General features: G+C 39.4%; 1 protein-coding gene and 1 pseudogene across 3 annotated transcripts; one reads left to right on the top strand and one right to left on the bottom strand.

Moving 5' to 3' along the window:
- Positions 1–18,920, top strand: part of LOC134076331 (zinc finger protein 850-like) — a 769,162-nt pseudogene that overhangs the window by 156,769 nt on the left and 593,473 nt on the right.
- LOC134095478 (zinc finger protein 239-like) lies at positions 12,324–18,753 on the bottom strand. 3 transcript variants are annotated; one of them, XM_062549089.1, is made up of 3 exons: positions 18,622–18,753; positions 14,941–15,267; positions 12,324–14,152 (listed from the first exon to the last, which is right to left on the bottom strand). In XM_062549089.1, exons 2-3 carry the CDS (start codon positions 15,224–15,226, stop codon positions 13,335–13,337), a joined length of 1,104 nt encoding a protein of 367 aa, XP_062405073.1. In that variant the 5' UTR covers positions 15,227–15,267; positions 18,622–18,753; the 3' UTR covers positions 12,324–13,334. The 3 variants fall into 3 exon arrangements, with proteins under 3 accessions (XP_062405073.1, XP_062405157.1, XP_062405231.1); XM_062549173.1 differs by having other exon boundaries at positions 18,495–18,623; XM_062549247.1 differs by lacking the exon at positions 18,622–18,753 and adding an exon at positions 15,388–15,478.

The following is an 18,920-nucleotide window of genomic DNA, read 5'->3' on the forward strand; positions in this document are numbered from 1 at the left end:
GTTGATTAGCTAACTTAACCGATGATTTCTAGCAGTAATGCTAAAAATGCTAACTATGCTAACAATGCTAAATTTGCTAACAATGCTAACCAGGTTGATTAGCTAACTTGGTTGATGATTTTTTGCAGTTATGCTAAAAATGCTAACAATGCAAATATGCTAACCATGCTAACTAGCTAACTTGCTAGTGAGGACTTTTATTTTGAAACATTTGTTGCTAGGGTATCCATGGTGGCCACTATCAGGAAACAAGAAGTTACTGCAGTAAAATTATGTTGGTTGCTATGGAAACAGTCATAAACACTTCATTTTAATGGTTGCTATGTTGGTTGCTAGGTACATGGAGGTTTCATGTAGTTGACTGGAGGCATAGTGGATGATAACTGACAGTTGGAATGGTTGAACAGTTCAATAGTTGAGTAGTTTCAATGGTTAAATGATTTAATAGTGTATTATTGCAGTGAGGACTTTTATTTTGAAACAGTTGTGGACAGAGGAAGTAGTGAAACAGGATCTGTAGTCTTAATGAGATTGTATGCTTAAAGCCTGAGACAGAAGGTGCCTCTCGTAGCGTTTACGTGTCCTCTCTCGCTCCTCACTGATCTACATAAAGAATGATGGAGCGGCAACAATGGGATAGTCTAGCCCTTCTTCTATCTTTCTTTATGTAGATCATTGAGGATCGAGGAGCGAGGGAGGACATATAAACGCTGCTTGAGAGGGACCCACAGTAAATACTTGTTGTATGTAGATAGTATGTAGATAGTCTAATTAATGTTGATAGACAGAATGTTTAATGGATGTTGATAGGCAGATTGTTTAATAGATATTGATTGACAGTTTAATGGGTGGATGAGTGAATGGTCTGAAGAAGATGAATGGATAGAAGGTTGGATGGAATGTGCCTTATATTCTTGTTAAGAGAGACACTGATACAGCTCTCTGAGAGTAGTTGACACAGGTGTAATCAATTTAACTGGCTAGTCTTAAGCCAGAGTAGGCTACTCTTAAAGCCTGAGACAGAGTAAATAATTTAAAAGTTGAATGTAGATAGTCTAATTAATGTTGATAGACAGAGAGTTTAATGGATGTTGATAGACAGATTGTTTAATAGATGTTGACAGACAGTTTAATGGGTGGATGAGTGAATGGTCTGAAGAAGATGAATGGATAGAATGTTAGATGGAATGTGCCTTATATTCTTGTAGAATGGAGAGACACAGCTCTCTACTGAGAGTAGTGGATACAGATACAGGTGTAATCAATTTAACTGGCTAGTCTTAAGAGAGCCAGCCTGAGACGGAGTAGATTGTTTAAAAGTTCAATGTAGAGCGTCTAATTGATGTTGTTGATAGGCAGACTGTTTAGAATGGGTGGATGAGTGAATGGTTTGAAGAAGATGAATGGATATAAAGTTGGATGGAATTAGGAGGACTTATTTTGATACTGTTGTGCGCAGAGGATACAGGGGAACAGAATATGTAGTCTTCAGAGAGGAGCCTGAGAGAAACTGACAGTTGGTGCCCAGGTGGCCGGCCACCTGGCGTAAGATTCTAATTGCTGCCGTGATGTCATAATGAGCAATGTTAAGTCTATGGGGGAAATTGTAATAGTTTTTAACTAATAGTTTAAAAAGTATAAAAGTTACAAAGTTGAAAAATACAAAGCCCACATCGCGTAAGTAAGACCTACGCGACAAAATTTGAATGGAGTTTCTACGTTAAGCGGTTGAAGCTGAATAGCGTGCGTTAGAAGAAGAACTAGAAATGCAATTCCAAGGAATTACCAGTGCATGAAAATGCAAAAATAGATAGATAATGTAGATATGGTTACTAAGGTGTAGCTAGGGTAAACATGGTGGTTGCATAGTTTACAGAGAGTTGATAGTGTGAAGGTAGACAGTTTAAAGATGAAACATTCCAGCTCTAACTTAACTAATGATTTCTATTCATGTTAAAATGTTGATTAGCTAACTTAGGTAATGATTTCTAGCAGTTATGCTAAAAATGTTAATTATGCTAGCAATGCTAACTTTACTAACAATGCTAACCAGGTTGATTAGCTAACTTAACCGATGATTTCTAGCAGTAATGCTAAAAATGCTAACTATGCTAACAATGCTAAATATGCTAACAATGCTAACCAGGTTGATTAGCTAATTTAGTTGATGATTATTTGCAGTTATGCTAAAAATGCTAACTATGTTAACTATGCTAACCATGCTAACTAGCTAACTTCCTAGTGAGGACTTTTATTTTGAAACATTTGTTGCCAGGGTATCCATGGTGGCCACTATCAGGAAACAAGAAGTTACTGCAGTATAATCATGTTGGTTGCTATGGAAACGGTCATAAACACTTCATTTTAATGGTTGCTATGTTGGTTGCTAGGTACATGGAGGTTTCATGTAGTTGACTGGAGGCATAGTGGATGATAACTGACAGTTGGAATGGTTGAACAGTTCAATAGTTGAGTAGTTTCAATGGTTAAATGATTTAATAGTGTATTATTGCAGTGAGGACTTTTATTTTGAAACAGTTGTGGACAGAGGAAACAGTTAACAGGATATGTAGTCTTCTGAGAGACTGTATGCTTAAAGCCAGAGAAACTGACAGTTGGTGCCCAGGTGGCCGGCCACCTGGCCTAAGATTCTAATTGCTGCCATGATGTCATAATGAGCAATGTTAAGTCTATGGGGAAATAGCTCAGTGTTAAATCTATGGGGAAATCGTTTTTTAATTCATAGTTTAAAAAGTATAAAAGTTACAAAGTTGAAAAATACAAAGCACACATGGCATAAGCAAGACCTACGCAACAACGTTTGAATGAAGTTTCTACGTTAAACGGTTGAAGCTGAATTGCGAGCGTTAGAAGAAGAAGAATAAGAAGCCTAGGAAGAACAGTACAGTGCATTTTCATGCACTGTAATAATAAGAAGAAGAAGAAGAAGAAGAAGACCGAGGAAGAACAGTACAGTGCATTTTCATGCACTGTAATAACTAGAAATGCAATTCCAAGGAATTACCAGTGCATGAAAATGCAAAAATAGATAGATAATGTAGATATGGTTACTAAGGTGTAGCTAGGATAAACATGGTGGTTGCATAGTTTACAGAGAGTTGATAGTGTGAAGGTAGACAGTTTAAAGATGAAACATTCCAGTTCTAACTTAACTAATGATTTCTATTCATGTTAAAATGTTGATTAGCTAACTTAGCTAATGATTTCTAGCAGTTACGCTAAAAATGCTAATTATGCTAGCAATGCTAACTTTACTAACAATGCTAACCAGGTTGATTCGCTAACTTAACCGATGATTTCTAGCAGTAATGCTAAAAATGCTAACTATGCTAACAATGCTAGATTTGTTAACAATGCTAACCATGTTAACTAGCTAACTTGCTAGTGAGGACTTTTATTTTGAAACATTTGTTGTTAGGGTATCCATGGTGGCCACTATCAGGAAACAAGAAGTTACTGCAGTATAATCATGTTGGTTGCTATGGAAATGGTCATTAACACTTAATTTTAATGGTTGCTATGTTGGTTGCTAGGTACATGGAGGTTTCATGTAGTTGACTGGAGGCATAGTGGATGATAACTGACAGTTGGAATGGTTGAACAGTTCAATAGTTGAGTAGTTTCAATGGTTAAATGATTTAATAGTGTATTGTTGCAGTGAGGACCTTTATTTTGAAACAGTTGTGGACAGAGGAAGTAGTGAAACAGGATCTGTAGTCTTAATGAGATTGTATGCTTAAAGCCTGAGACAGAAGGTGCCTCTCATAGCGTTTACGCGTCCTCTCTCGCTCCTCACTGATCTACTTAAAGAATGATGGAGCGGCAACAATGGGATAGTCTAGCCCAGGCCTATTCAACTAGCGGCCCGCGGGCCAGATGTGGCCCGCTTCAAATTTCCTGTGGCCCGCGTGTCTCGTCATGAGAATGAACTCGCTTTGACGGGTGTGCATAGATCTTCATATGATTGGCGAGTAGCGCACTGTCGGCCCGCCCCTATTGGCCAGACTAATTCTTCCAGTTATCTTCACTCAGAGAACACAGCACATCACTACACAAACTGACATTTCCAAATGTGTAACTAGTTTTAAATCTTATCATTAAATGTTGATTAAATTACGATTTCTTACCGCCAAAGATTCTAAACCTAAATTTGCGTGCGCAAATCAAAAATGTTACAATCATACCCGGTCTCCGTTCCTCCGAGCCCTCGGGAAAGTTAGTGAAGGAGCTTTGGTTTGTAGAGAATTGCCTCTTGACTTTATATTCCTTTCCAGCGATGGATTCGTTGCACAATAAACATGAACGTCTCGTACTTGTTGCAGAGGGTAAAATGAACGATTCTCGTTGTCAATTAGACGCTTCTTTAGACAGAGCCATCTTCACTCCACTCGTGGGAATGTTATTGTTTGTGATTTGCTCAGGCTCGAAGTTTAGAATCTTTGACGGTAAGAAATCGTGAAATAGATAAACAGAGGCAGAGCTGGCATTACTTTTTCTTTAAATTCAATGCTAAGTATATTTGAGAGATTGGCGCTGTAGGCTACTGTGTGTGTTTGAAACACTTATGAGCCTAATTATCTTGAAGTAGGCTAGTTAAATCAACACTGCAATTTTTCCCACTGATGCATGACATCAGGTATGAAATACTATGTATATACAAATACTTGTATAGTTTGTGTGGCAGCCTATTACCTGTCTGAGAAGATTTTTTTTTATGGATATGGATAATAGGCTATGTTCTTAGTTTCTATGCCAGTGTGTAAAATTCAATTGAATTGAACTGAATTTTACTCTGATTTTATCAAATATTGTTGGATACAATTATTTTGCGGCGTCTTATTTTATGCGGCCCCTGAAAACCCAGTGATTTTTCCATTCGGCCCTCTTGGTACTGAAGTTGAATAGCCCTGGTCTAGCCCTTCTTCTATCTTTCTTTATGTAGATCATTGAGGATCGAGGAGCGAGGGAGGACATATAAACGCTGCTTGAGAGGGACCCACAGTAAATACTTTAAAAGTTGTATGTAGTCTAATTAATGTTGATAGACAGAATGTTTAATGGATGTTGATAGGCAGATTGTTTAATAGATATTGATTGACAGTTTAATGGGTGGATGAGTGAATGGTCTGAAGAAGATGAATGGATAGAAGGTTGGATGGAATGTGCCTTATATTCTTGTTAAGAGAGACACTGATACAGCTCTCTGAGAGTAGTTGACACAGGTGTAATCAATTTAACTGGCTAGTCTTAAGAGAGCCAGAGTGTGCTTAAAGCCTGAGACAGAGTAAATAATTTAAAAGTTGAATGTAGATAGTCTAATTAATGTTGATAGACAGAGAGTTAAATGGATGTTGATAGACAGATTGTTTAATAGATGTTGATAGACAGTTTAATGGGTGGATGAGTGAATGGTCTGAAGAAGATGAATGGATAGAATGTTGGATGGAATGTGCCTTATATTCTTGTAGAATGGAGAGACACAGCTCTCTACTGAGAGTAGTGGATACAGATACAGGTGTAATCAATTTAACTGGCTAGTCTTAAGAGAGCCAGCCTGAGACAGAGTAGATTGTTTAAAAGTTCAATGTAGAGTCTAATTGATGTTGATAGGCAGACTGTTTAGAATGGGTGGATGAGTGAATGGTTTGAAGAAGATGAATGGATATAAAGTTGGATGGAATTAGGAGGACTTATTTTGATACTGTTGTGCGCAGAGGATACAGGGGAACAGAATATGTAGTCTTCAGAGAGGAGCCTGAGAGAAACTGACAGTTGGTGCCCAGGTGGCCGGCCACCTGGCTTAAGATTCTAATTGCTGCCGTGATGTCATAATGAGCAATGTTAAGTCTATGGGGGAAATTGTAATAGCTTTTAACTAATAGTTTAAAAAGTATAAAAGTTACAAAGTTGAAAAATACAAAGCACACATGGCATAAGCAAGACCTACGCAACAACGTTTGAATGAAGTTTCTATGTTAAACGGTTCAAGCTGAATTGCGTGCGTTAGAAGAAGAACTAGAAATGCAATTCCAAGGAATTACCAGTGCATGAAAATGCAAAAATAGATAGATAATGTTGATATGGTTACTAAGGTGTAGCTAGGGTAAACATGGTGGTTGCATAGTTTACAGAGAGTTGATGGTGTGAAGGTAGACAGTTTAAAGATGAAACGTTCCAGTTCTAACTTAACTAATGATTTCTATTCATGTTAAAATGTTGATTAGCTAACTTAGCTAATGATTTCTAGCAGTTGTGCTAAAAATGCTAATTATGTTAGCAATGCTAACTTTACTAACAATGCTAACCAGGTTGATTAGCTAACTTAACCGATGATTTCTAGCAGTAATGCTAAAAATGCTAACTATGCTAACAATGCTAGATTTGCTAACAATGCTAACCAGGTTGATTAGCTAACTTAGTTGATGATTTTTTGCAGTTATGCTAAAAATGCTAACTATGCTAACTAGCTAACTTGCTAGTGAGGACTTTTATTTTGAAACATTTGTTGCTAGGGTATCCATGGTGGCCACTATCAGGAAACAAGAAGTTACTGCAGTATAATCATGTTGGTTGCTATGGAAACGGTCATAAACACTTAATTTTAATGGTTGCTATGTTGGTTGCTAGGTACATGGAGGTTTCATGTAGTTGACTGGAGGCATAGTTGATGATAACTGACAGTTGGAATGGTTGAACAGTTAAATAGTTGAGTAGTTTCAATGGTCAAATGATTTAATAGTGTATTATTGCAGTGAGGACTTTTATTTTGAAACAGGTGTGGACAGAGGAAACAGTTTAACAGGATATGTGTAGTCTTCAGAGAGATTGTATGCTTAAAGCCTGAGAGAGAGAGAGCTGCTGCAGGTTGGGCTGGCCACCTGGCATAAGATTCTAATTGCCCTATTATGATGTCATAATCCAATGTTAAGTCTATGGGAGAAAAAATGTTTTAAAAAATTAATATAAATTCAACGATAAAGTTTTCAAAGTTGAAAAATACATAGCTGAAGTCACCTAAGTAAGACCTACGCAGCGCAGTTTGAATGAAGTTTCTACGTTAAACGGTTGAAGTTGAATTGCACGCACAAAAAGCGTTAGAAGAATAATGACCTATAAGAATAAATCGGATAACAGTAGAGTGCATTTTCATGCACTCTAATAATAATAAGAAGTCTAGGAAGAACAGTACAGTGCATTTTCATGCACTGTAATAAGAAGTTGCGGAAGAAGACTTGGAAGAACAGTACAGTGCATTTTCATGCACTGTAATGAAAGTAATGGTAATGTAGCTTGGCACGCCCTCCCAGTGACGTAGCCTAACACCTTCGGCGTTGCTGTCGCTGGTCTGGCCAACTGCTTATCGGGCAGGATTTCTGAATTCGGCAAAACTGCGGAACTGCCCCCTTTGGTCGAGAACCAATCAACTTTGAGCAGCTCCAACGGCTCTGGGTAGAGGCGTGTTCAAGGCAGAGGAAAGAGTGTTGTTATTGGTTTAAACTCGGCAAACCCCTTTCTGACATCGACCAGTAGCAAATCGAGGCACTTAAAGGAGGCGGGTCAACCAAACCTTGGAGAAACCGTTTAACACAGGCTCTTGGTCAGACTAAAGTCTCGCAGAGCCTTTAAAGTCGACGGCAATCAGGCTAATGGTAATGATAAACTGATTATGATTGTAGAAAAAAGAAAAACTGGTTACTGAAACCACTACTACTATAGAGAAAATGTACAGTAACGTAAAAGATGCCAGTTAATGTAATGCTGAAAAGAAATAGAAATGAAAATAAAAATAGAAATGAAAAAAATAAAAATAGAAATAGAAATAAAAATAGAAATTGTCAACATTAGATTATCCAGATGAGATTCATATTCATGGGATAGGTCTACAGTTTGTATTGTAGTTTCTAATTCTATGCAAGAACATAAATGTCTGGTTTATAGTGCAGAAGTCATCTCCAATAAGGTGTGATAGGAATTGACAGAATATAAGTGTCACTTGACCCCTTTTACTGGGACAAGTGCCCCAGTATTGAACTGCGGTACCCTGGAAAACCAGAGTTTTACGAGAGCACAATTTGAATTGTGTCCGCAAGATACTCTGGCAATGAGCAATGATGCACGTTACATTTACCCCAACCATCGGGGGTAACCGATCAAATCGGTGTATATGATATAAGTGGGCCAAAGGAGAGCTAAACTGATGACAACAACGCTGCATCGTTCAAGTCAGTAAACATTGGTCGTAGTGTTATCCAATTGCATCGAAGTCCGCAATCAGTCAGAGTGAACATTGGTTGTACTGTTATCCAATTGTGTGCAGTGAGATTTTCAAATGCATGGTGCCTCCCCCCGAGTTAGGCCATTACGTTTTTTTGTGGCTAGATCCTTAATCTGAAAGATCTCCAGGGTCTGGATTTTTCCAGGCTAGAACTGCAGTGCCCCCGCAAATAATATATTTTTTTGATAGATCATATTGCCTATTTGAAAGCAGATGATTATTAGATTGGATTGTGCTTTGGTAGAGTTTTGGGTCTAGTGATACCCCTGCTTTATTGTAAATTGTACTCAAGTCTCAGAGTTTAGATTTTTAAGATCTACATTTCTTGAATCATAACTTTTCAATTTCTTAACGTTCCTTTGCAGATACACAGGCAGAATTCATGACCATATTTAAGGAACTGGAGGGTAAAGTATATTCAATTTTCTTTATTTTCTTTATTTTTCAAACGCTTCATTCAAGAGACATGCTGCATTCAAATATAGTTGGGAACTCAATTTTATTCCAGGTTGTTTAGTCATCCGAAATATAGCTCCCTTTTTCTATGCTGGATAGAGATGTTATTATGGTTCTCTGACCACCAGATGATGGTAGCCGCACCAGTGGAATCTATTTTTCTTTAGCAACCAGGTGAATAGTTTGAAGGACAATTCCAGCTGGGTTTTTTCCCCTCAATATGGTCCGAATTATTAGATATCTGTTCTTTGGAATTGTATATTTTTCTTAGTCATTGTATATTTTGATTTTTTATTTTTACTATTTTTTTTAATTAAGGCATTAAGATCAATTGTCAAATGATGATTTTATATTCCTGTTTTGGCATGGTATCAAATACATATGCTCCTCACTGTACATGTGTGTTGATGTTCAGTGTCTAAACCATAAATAACTATCCCACCATGTGTCATCTTTCTCTTGCATTTCCAGATGATGATGATGATGATGATGATGATGATCAGTACTGTTCCACTCATGGCTACTGGGACGACCAGATCCAGTTCTGGGGAAGAGACAGACCAGGACATTACGTTCCTGATATGCGTTAGTGGTACTGCAACCTTTCAAAATATACAGTTTATGAAAGTGCAAATAAAGTTTACTATATAGCATTTGTTGGTGATGGTGATTTTGTTGCTGCTATCGATGATAAAGATGCTGATGATGCTGCTGGTGATGAAGAGAATGCAGCTGAAGATGAGGAAGATGAGGATGGTAGAATATTTGAAATTGTTGTTTTACTGGCCTCTGTGGGACCTCATGTTAGCCTAGAAATGTAGACGCCCCTAGCGGCAGCAAGTGTAATTTGGCTGGCGGGGCAGTCTAGGCACGATCCATAGAGCTTAGGAGCTGAGAGCTGGAAAATCAAGCGGGCCAATCACAGCGTGTATAAAGTCGGTGGGCGGGCTTAACATAATGGTGACTGACATGCGACCAGAAGTTGCGACGGTAACACATCCTGCTATTTGAAAACAAGCAGATGATTCGTTTAGCGTTATCCTATTGCGTGGAGAGGAAAGGTTACGCAGCCTGCTACTTGAAAACAAGAAGATGATTCGTTTAGCATTATCCTATTGCGGAGATGGAATTTGAAAGACAACTGCTTATCCCACCCCTCCGATTGAGCCCTGACTACGGTGAGTTCCCAGACCCGACATCTTGATGTGGGTCTGGCTCATCAGGCTAACCTCATGTATCAAGGGATAAAAAGAACACCTTAGAAGGTGACATAAATGTGATCATCAAAACACTACAAAAATGCTACATGTACAGTAACTAAATCACTTACCCACAGACAATATGACTCTTGTGTAGTTGGCCGGTTTCCATCTTCTGTCAAACCCACACCAATATGTCCCAGAATCCTCTGCTCTCAGGCCTTTCATCTCCACTTTGACGTTCTTGGTGACAGCATCGTCAAATGCAGAGAACGTTCCATTGACCAACCGGACACTCGAGTTCTTGACTGTAGTTTGATCCACACAGTCATTCCGACTCGCTCCCTTACAGAAGAATTTCTCTGTGTCTTCATAGCCTTGTGGGTAAGGGCAGCTGATGTTGACTGAGTGTCCTTCAAGGAGTCCAGTCATTCTGATAGTGTTCACACAACACGACTCTGCATCAACAACCTTATAAAAAACTAAACAATGCCATATTCATACAGACTTATTGATAGAACAGCATTGATTTTGTTTTCTTGGAGCATCATTGTGATGCATTTTTCAGAAATATTTAGAATGGAAGGGATAATGAAGTGATAGCACTAGACTTAGCTCTCAGCTGTGCATGTGTGATCAAGGCCTCATAATCCCCCATGTCCACTCCACACCAGTAGGACCCAGCATCACTGGTGCTGAAGCTGGAGATGGACACAGTCAGGGCTCCTTCTCTGTTGTCTTGGAGAGAGAGCTTCTCATCACCAACCCAGGTCCGCCTCCTTGGAGTCTGTCCATGCACCTAACTTTTGATCTGTCTGTCTGATTTTCAAAAATGAGATATCGTTGGAATCCTTGGACCAAACAGAGTTCAACCTATTTTTGCCATGATAAACTTACCGCCATATTGGATTCCAGAGATTCCAGGCGGTAAATTTATCATGGCACTAGTGACATATCAGGGCCATTGATTAATTGAAATACATTTCTTACATACCATTCCTTTAAATTCAATATTGCAGCCAAATTATGTTGATGTCCCAAGAAGAAAATAACAGAAAGTAATTCATGTATAATGGTCTAGATATGATGTGTGTCAGGTTTGGTGATGACACATGACACACTTTGTGACCTGTGAAAATTTGGTTTCACTTTCGTTTTGTTTAGTTTCTCTGGAATCCAATATGGCTGTAAATTTATCATGGCAAAAATTAGGTTGAACTCTGTTTGGTCCAAGGATTCCAACAATATCTCATTTTTGTGACTAGACATTAAGAAATCATGCTCACTTCAAATACTTGTACTTATCACTGACAACTGAAGTCCGGCCAAGATATTATTTAAAAGTGAAGTTGCAGCCCTCAACTGATGTTGATGTTATGTTGTGTTGTGATCTGATGCGCCGCCCTACACTTATCTACTAATCACAAAGTCAGTAGTGTTTCGGCATCTGGGTTGACAACTTTGACTCAGGGGGGACGGGGAGTGGATACACCACTCTACAGTATTTTGAAAGTGATTGCAGTACCAGTTTTGGCCAAAATCTTACATACGGTTTTAGGGGCAGCCGTGGTGTACTGGTTAGCGCACCGGGCTTGTAACCGGAGGGTTGCCGGTTCGATCCCCGACCAGTCCACCATGGCTGAAGTGCCCTTGAGCAAGGCACCTAACCCCTCACTGCTCCCCGAGCGCCGCTGGTTGGGCAGGCAGCTCACTGCTCTGGGTTGTGTGATTCACCTCACTGTGTGTTCACTGTGTGCTGTGTTCACTAATTCAGTTAAATTGGGTTAAATGCAGAGAACTGAATTTCCCTCACGGGATCAAAAAAGTATATATTCTATTCTATTCTATTTTAAACCACTCTACAGTATTTTGAAAGTGATTGCAGTACCAGTTTTGGCCAAAATCTTACATACGGTTCCTTTAACAAATATTTTGTAAGGACTTTGTGATGGAGTCTGATTCAGCCTCCTCCCCTGGTTTGTCAGTAGTAGTAGGCTACTGTGTGCCATTATTAAAGGACAGTGTCAACTTACATGACTGATGTAACAACACTGAGTTGTCATGGCAATAAACAAAATATAGATGACTGAATGACAGGAGGACTCAAATGCAATTTTATATTACAACATCTATTGATTACGCCTTTGAATTACAGTCAATAAATTCATCTGTGGAAACCGTATACTTCTACAGCAACTGGAAACCGTATACTGTACTATACAGCAATACGCAAGAACAAGACATTACGGAAGGTTTTATTTTCACTGTACCACTGACGTACTATAGTTTCAACTCAATTTAAGCAACACATTGAAAACGTACCTACACTTGACCTACACAAAAATACTGATTGTCCACAAACATGGTTTAAATAATGTTTCCTCTCTTTATTTTCTGTGAAAAAACATAGGGTATCATTAACACTCAATTAAATTATATTGGCAAACACAAACAAAAATAATCATGTCAGGCTAATCACATATCTTTTTTTTTATCAAGTCAACAAAAAACACTCGTTTACATTGTTCGCTTAAATTTTCCACTAACATTGATGTTATTACACCTTGTGTATTTTTTTCCTTGTGTGTGTTTCACAACATATTTCATGTGCTACTCAGTTCATTCAACAGTAAAATTAAGAGTGCACTCTCCGATATAAATGGCTTCTATCAAGAATATGCTAGCATTCATAACATCACCTCCAGCCTAGGGACAACAGACACAAATTAACCTATAATCTGGCTGAGTTATACACTGTGGTTGAGTTATACACATTGCCCACGTTAAATAAACAAAGAAAAAATACAAAAATACAAAAAAAACACTTACCCCTCCCCCTGTGAAATGCTAATCGCCAACATGCCATTCTTTGTAATGTGAAACTTCAACCAACTCACACTAAGACAAAGGATTCTACCTTGATGTAATATATCTATATTTCATGAAATGTAAATGTATTCATGTCTGGTATCATTATGATAGTCTCAGTGTAAGGATTGTAATGATTCCAGTGTAAGAATGTTTGGAATATTCTATAAGTGATGTTTCTGATATATATATATATATGATATCCCCCTGATATCTGAGACGGTGTGACTAGGTGTGACTAGGTGTGAGTGGGTTGACTGAAGCCATCTAAGTGAACCAATGACATTGCCTTGTTTTTGGCACCCTATTCCCTTTGTTCATACTCATACAAGTGTGTTGAAATAGCAGTGTTGGTCAGAAAGAGAGATTGAAAAGATTGAAAGAGAGAGGACATGCTGAGGCCATGGTCTTTGGTCCAATCCAAAGGCCATGGCCTCCTCAGACTAAAGCTCATTTTTACCCTCTCTGCTTGTAAGAATAAAACCCGATTCCTAAGTTTTCTTGAGTTTGCCAGCCTAAATTAATAAGTAGTTATATCTAAAGACAGGATTACCAACAACACATTTATGAGGCTTCTCTCCAGTGTGTGTTAGAATATGTTTCTTAAGACTTGAACGGAGCGAATAAGCTTTTCCACACTGGGCACATTCATGGGGCTTCTCTTCGCTGTGTCGGTGCATGTGACGTTTAAGACATACGTCTAGTGAAAACGCTTTTCCACACTGGGCGCATATATGAGGCTTCTCTCCAGTGTGTATTGGCATGTGACGTTTAAGACCTGTGGATCTTGTGAATCCCTTTCCACACTGGACACATATATGCGGCGTCTCTCCAGTGTGTGTACGAGGCGTTTCTCCAGTGTGTGTTAGAATATGTTTTTTAAGATTTGAAAGGGCCGAAAAAGCTTTTCCACACTGGGCACATTTATGACATTTATGACGTTGATGAGGCTTCTCTCCCGTGTGTATTCGCATGTGGCTTTTAAGATGTGACATTTGTGTAAAAGCTTTGCCACACTGGACACATTTATGGGGCTTCTCTCCGGTGTGTAGCCGCATGTGATGTTTAAGACTTGTGGATCTTGTGAATCCCTTTCCACACTGGACACATTTATGAGGCTTCTCTCCGGTGTGTAGCCGCATGTGATGTTTAAGACTTGCGGATCTTGTGAATCCCTTTCCACACTGGACACATTTATGAGGCGTCTCTTCAGTGTGCGTTAACACGCGAGTTTTACGATTAGAAGGTAGTGCAAAAGCTTTTTGTTGCAGGTGGAGTTCATCACTCTGTCCGTGGATCTTGTTTTCTGTGATTTGTGAGAGTTCAGATACACCTGGAAGAGGTACCACAGTTACTATGCATGTTAGAATCTCCTGGTTACCATAGAGACTGACTGAGTGAGACGTTACGCTGTAATTCGATGAGGCCTGATAAAGCCATACTTCTTTTCAAACTTATCCATTTATGTAAAGCACTTGAAATGAATGGGAAGATAGAACAGGACCTAAAAGGATCATTAGATGCTACTAGGGGTGGGTGATATACTGGATATACTCAATATAGATCAGTTTCGTCTTCCCTTGTATCTTTAAATAAATCAACATTATCGGCAAATTGGCTTAAAAATGTCCGATAAAGGGGTGGTCACAATAGAGACGGCATGCGCTGCGCTCACCGCTAGGTTGCTCTTGGTTGACGTAACGTTCTAACTATTGTTGTAGTGGTTACCGGTGGACTCCGCGCAAAAGACCATTGACTTACAGCGCGCCGCGGTCAAAGTTCAACATATTTGAACTTTGACTACGGTAGCGCAAGAGCGGCAAAGCGGCAAAAATGCCGCTATACTGAGCACAGCGGCAGACCAGTTCTTGCGCGCTCAAACCATTGAAAGTAATGGGTTTCATAGCGCATGCAGCGTCTAATGTGATGGGGCCTCATATCTTTAAATAAATCAACTTTAATCGGCAAATTGGCTTAAAAATGTCCGATAACAATAAAAATGCTGAATATCGGCCCAGATAATCAGTCTACCCCTAGTCTCGTCTTCAATGATAGAGAAACGCGAATACCGTTTATATTTGATATGATGAATACGACGGATGTGTATTTGAAATGACTTACGCTCTTGTAGAAAATCGGACTCTTGTAGATGCTCATCCTCGTCTTCGATCTTCACATCAATCTCCGCTGTTGTCTGTAGTGGCTCGCTGTAAGTAATGTTGTATTCTGCGTCGTCCGTTTCAGTTTTACAGCTGAACTCTGCAAAGGGCTTTTCTTCTTCGTCTTGTTCATCTTCATCTTCGCATGGAATCATATGACCACCATAGTCCTCCTCTTTTATATCTTTTGTCTCCACCATGCTCAGGTCCATCAGGTGGGGTTCAGCAAAGGGCCGTCCGAGATCCATCTTCCCGAAGGACAAACGATAATTCCATCCAGAGTTATAACCTGTAGTTACACAGAGGAATAAAAAGAGTTTTAAAGAACTCTTCTCATTTTAAAGAGACCCTATGCAACTTTTTTCATAGTCATAAAATCCCTTAGAAATCGTTGTTTTGCTTGACTGACCAGTTTCATCGAAAACAGTAATATTTCCTCCTGCCCCCAGTGTCCCTATCCGCTATTGCAACCTTGCAGTTTGTTCAGGAGGCGATCGCTCCTTGTTTACATCTGGAAGGCTGAGACGCGTAAGGAACAAGAAGAACCACACTTGCAAATTATATATTTATATATAGCCTATATGTATTAATATACACGCTAAAGCTGTCGGGGAAGCTCTGCAGAGAAATATGCAAGCATAAAACGAGCGAAAATGAAAACGAAAACGAAACCGGAGATGAAATCGCCATTCCTGCATAGTTTCTCTTTAAGAGCACAAATAACCTGTTGCTGTTTCCATGGTCACAGTCACATGATGGAGCACTGGTCTCATCCAGTGGATTTTTTAAATTTAATGGTCGGACGGATAATTGATTCTTGACCTCACTGTAACTGAGAGTTTGGCTACAAAGATATAAGAGTAAACATACGCAATCAGCAATGTGGGGGCCAAGCAAAGCACTAGGCCAGCTCTCTCTGTCTCTCCATTCTACAAGGATAAGGCACATTCCTTCCAACTTTCTATCCATTCCTCTTCTTCAAACCATTCAGTCATCCACCCATTAAACTATTAACATCCATTAGACCAGTGGCGCCTGCAGGCATACGTCCGTACGCACTGTGCGTACCATGAAACTACTCATCAAGGAGAGAAAATTACCCTTGTGCGTGTGTATTCACATCAAATCGGCCTACCATCATTTCCCAACTATGTCCAGTATCCCATTAGCTGCATGCCATCAGGCTATTTACAATTTTCTATATGAAGTTAGTCAACGCGTTATCAAAATTAACTTAATGCAGAGCTACTGTATATCCACGTGCACATATTTTGTTTGAGCAGGAGAGATTGCGCATGCAGGTGCGCAACTAGGCTACTTGTTGTTTTCTTTTACTCGGCTATATGGTTATCAGCACACAATGGCCACATTTACATGATGCTTTTAATTCCGAATGAGTTTATTCTGAATTAAATCATTCAGAATTAAACTATTCTCCTTCGAGTTTACATGGAAATGATAATTCCGAATTGGCGTTTACATGGAACATACGTTAATTCCGCTTTATTGTATTTCGCTGAAGGCGCATGAACGCAGCCTAATTAAGGTCTACTGGAAGAAAACAAACTTTAGCAGGCTAGCGGCCTTTTTGTCATCTCGGGTTAACGTTACAGCATGGACAATAACATAATGAAAACGGTTTTCGCAGTAATTCTGATAATGGGCCTACTATTTAACCAACAGCTCGAAAATATTGTCAAGCTTCACGTTTGCTAACTGAGGAGGAGAAGAGTGTCAGAGAAGGGGGGGGGGGGAGAAGATGGAGCCGAATTAGCAATGAAATGAGCATGCGCTTCTTCTTCCTCCTTCCTACGAGCATTCGCCAAACAAACGGAATAAACTTTGAATTGGAATAAAGGTTTACATGATCAAGGAGGGAGTTAATTCCGCTTTAACATCAGAATAAACCAACCACTTAATTCAGAATTAAGTTTGATTCCGAATAATCATTTTCAAGCGGAATAAGCGTTTACATGGTCTCTTTTACTTTTATTCCGAATTAACTTGGCTTTATTCGGAATTAAAGCCATCATGTAAACGCAGCAACTGTGAAGCTAAATCACTAACTCAATAGTCATCATGGACATCGCAAGTTCTTTTAAACAACGAAAAGAGAAAGAGTGGAAGATGGGGGCAGCAGTTGGGCAATAACAAGGTAGACAATTTGTGTATTTGTCAGAACGTTAGACTAGCATTACAACCAGGGGTCAAAATTAACTTTTTGAAATGTGAATATTTACCAGCCAGAGACAGATGAACTGGTGAAATCCACCAGCCATTCAATAGGAAATATGATTTTCTGTCTGAAATCTACCAGCCAACTTCAAAAGTTTAAAACCAGACGTTAACGGTACGCTAGAACAAAACTAAAGGTAACTTAGCAGTAACTTAAATGTGTAACGTTGTCCAAGTAGATCACTGTTGGACGTTTTTGTTGTATTATTGCATGTGGATGTTGTTATGCTATGTAGGCTTTTTTTTGCTGACCAATGCACAAACCTAAAACCGAGAAACGGACAAATACTGTACAATATCAAAATATATTGGTGTGCATACCATAGCATTCATTCCTGCAGGCGCCCCTGCATTAGACAATCTGCCTAACAGCATCCATTACAATTTCTGTCTATCAACATAAACTAGAAAATGTAATTTTGAGGAAATTAGTACATGCAGAGAGAGCTGGCCTAGTTGAGCAGAGAGCAGTTGATGCAGGTGCAACCAATTTAACTGGCTGTCAATTAAACTTGATCGGGCCTAGATGAGCAGCTGGCAGTTGACAGGTGCAAATAAATTGTGGTTAGGAGAAGACGACTACTTCGGATAACAGAACAGTGCACTGCATGCATTGTAATAAATCATATACGCATACATACACGTTAAACAAGGAACTGAACACAGACAGCATATAGCACTTTAGAGGGCAGAGGCGGCCAGAGAGCCTGGATTAAAAAGCAGTGATGGAGGGGGACGTTTTTATCAGGTGGCAGCTGATTCCACAATAGTGGAGCAGCGACTGCCAAGGCTCCGTCGCCTTTTTTGCCTAATCGAGAGCAATTACAGCCATAGTGCCCCAAAAATATCTGTTCTCCGACAGATTGTGGCTGCCAAACCCTGTAATCGACATTTGAACAGTTAACGACATGATTGTTGTGAGCAAACTTGCAAAGAACTTGCTAACCTCAATCTGTTAAACTAACTGAGGTGCGTTCAAATTTGTAAACATAGGCGAACGTTTGCAAACAATTTTCCGTTATATTAGCCCCGAGTTCTCGGCGAACGTTTTCGAACCCGCAATCATACGGTGGAACTGTTTGACGAAAGCAACAATACCGTTAAAATGGAATGCACCATATGGTTCAAATGTAACTGTTCAAAGACAGCATATGTCCTGAAACCGAATTCATTCTCTCATGGGATTTGTTTTTCCTTACGAACGAGAATGTGCAAACATGCTTAGCAGCTAGCTGCTATCGAACATACAAAATGACAGTATCAAGCTCTCACGTAGCCTACCTAAAAAGGTCCACACACAATGTTAATCTGATGAGTTCTGGGTCTGACAAGATGTGTAGCGTTGAGTACAGTCTGACAAGATGTGAGTAGCGTTGAGTACAGGAAAGAAAGTTGGAACCAACATTACCTCACTCCTTTGCAGGTCTCCGACAAACTCCGGCCGCGGCTCCGCGGCAAAAAAACTTCCTGTCAGTGATTACATTTCTTCGCAAAATACCCTACACGTTACTGCCACCTGCTGGAATGGAGTATGACTGCAGGCATTTGAAAAATCAGCCAAAGCCAAAGCCCTTTCACATTATCATTTTTTTTGTTTTACCATGTAACATACTTTGTAACATAAGGACTTTGTAAACCAGTAGATTGTTATTGTAGCAAAATCAAACTTAAAATTCAGAATATTTGCACCGTGATCATTCAAATTCA

This window comes from Sardina pilchardus, chromosome 1, assembly GCF_963854185.1.
Source record: "Sardina pilchardus chromosome 1, fSarPil1.1, whole genome shotgun sequence".
Lineage (NCBI taxonomy): Eukaryota > Metazoa > Chordata > Actinopteri > Clupeiformes > Clupeidae > Sardina > Sardina pilchardus.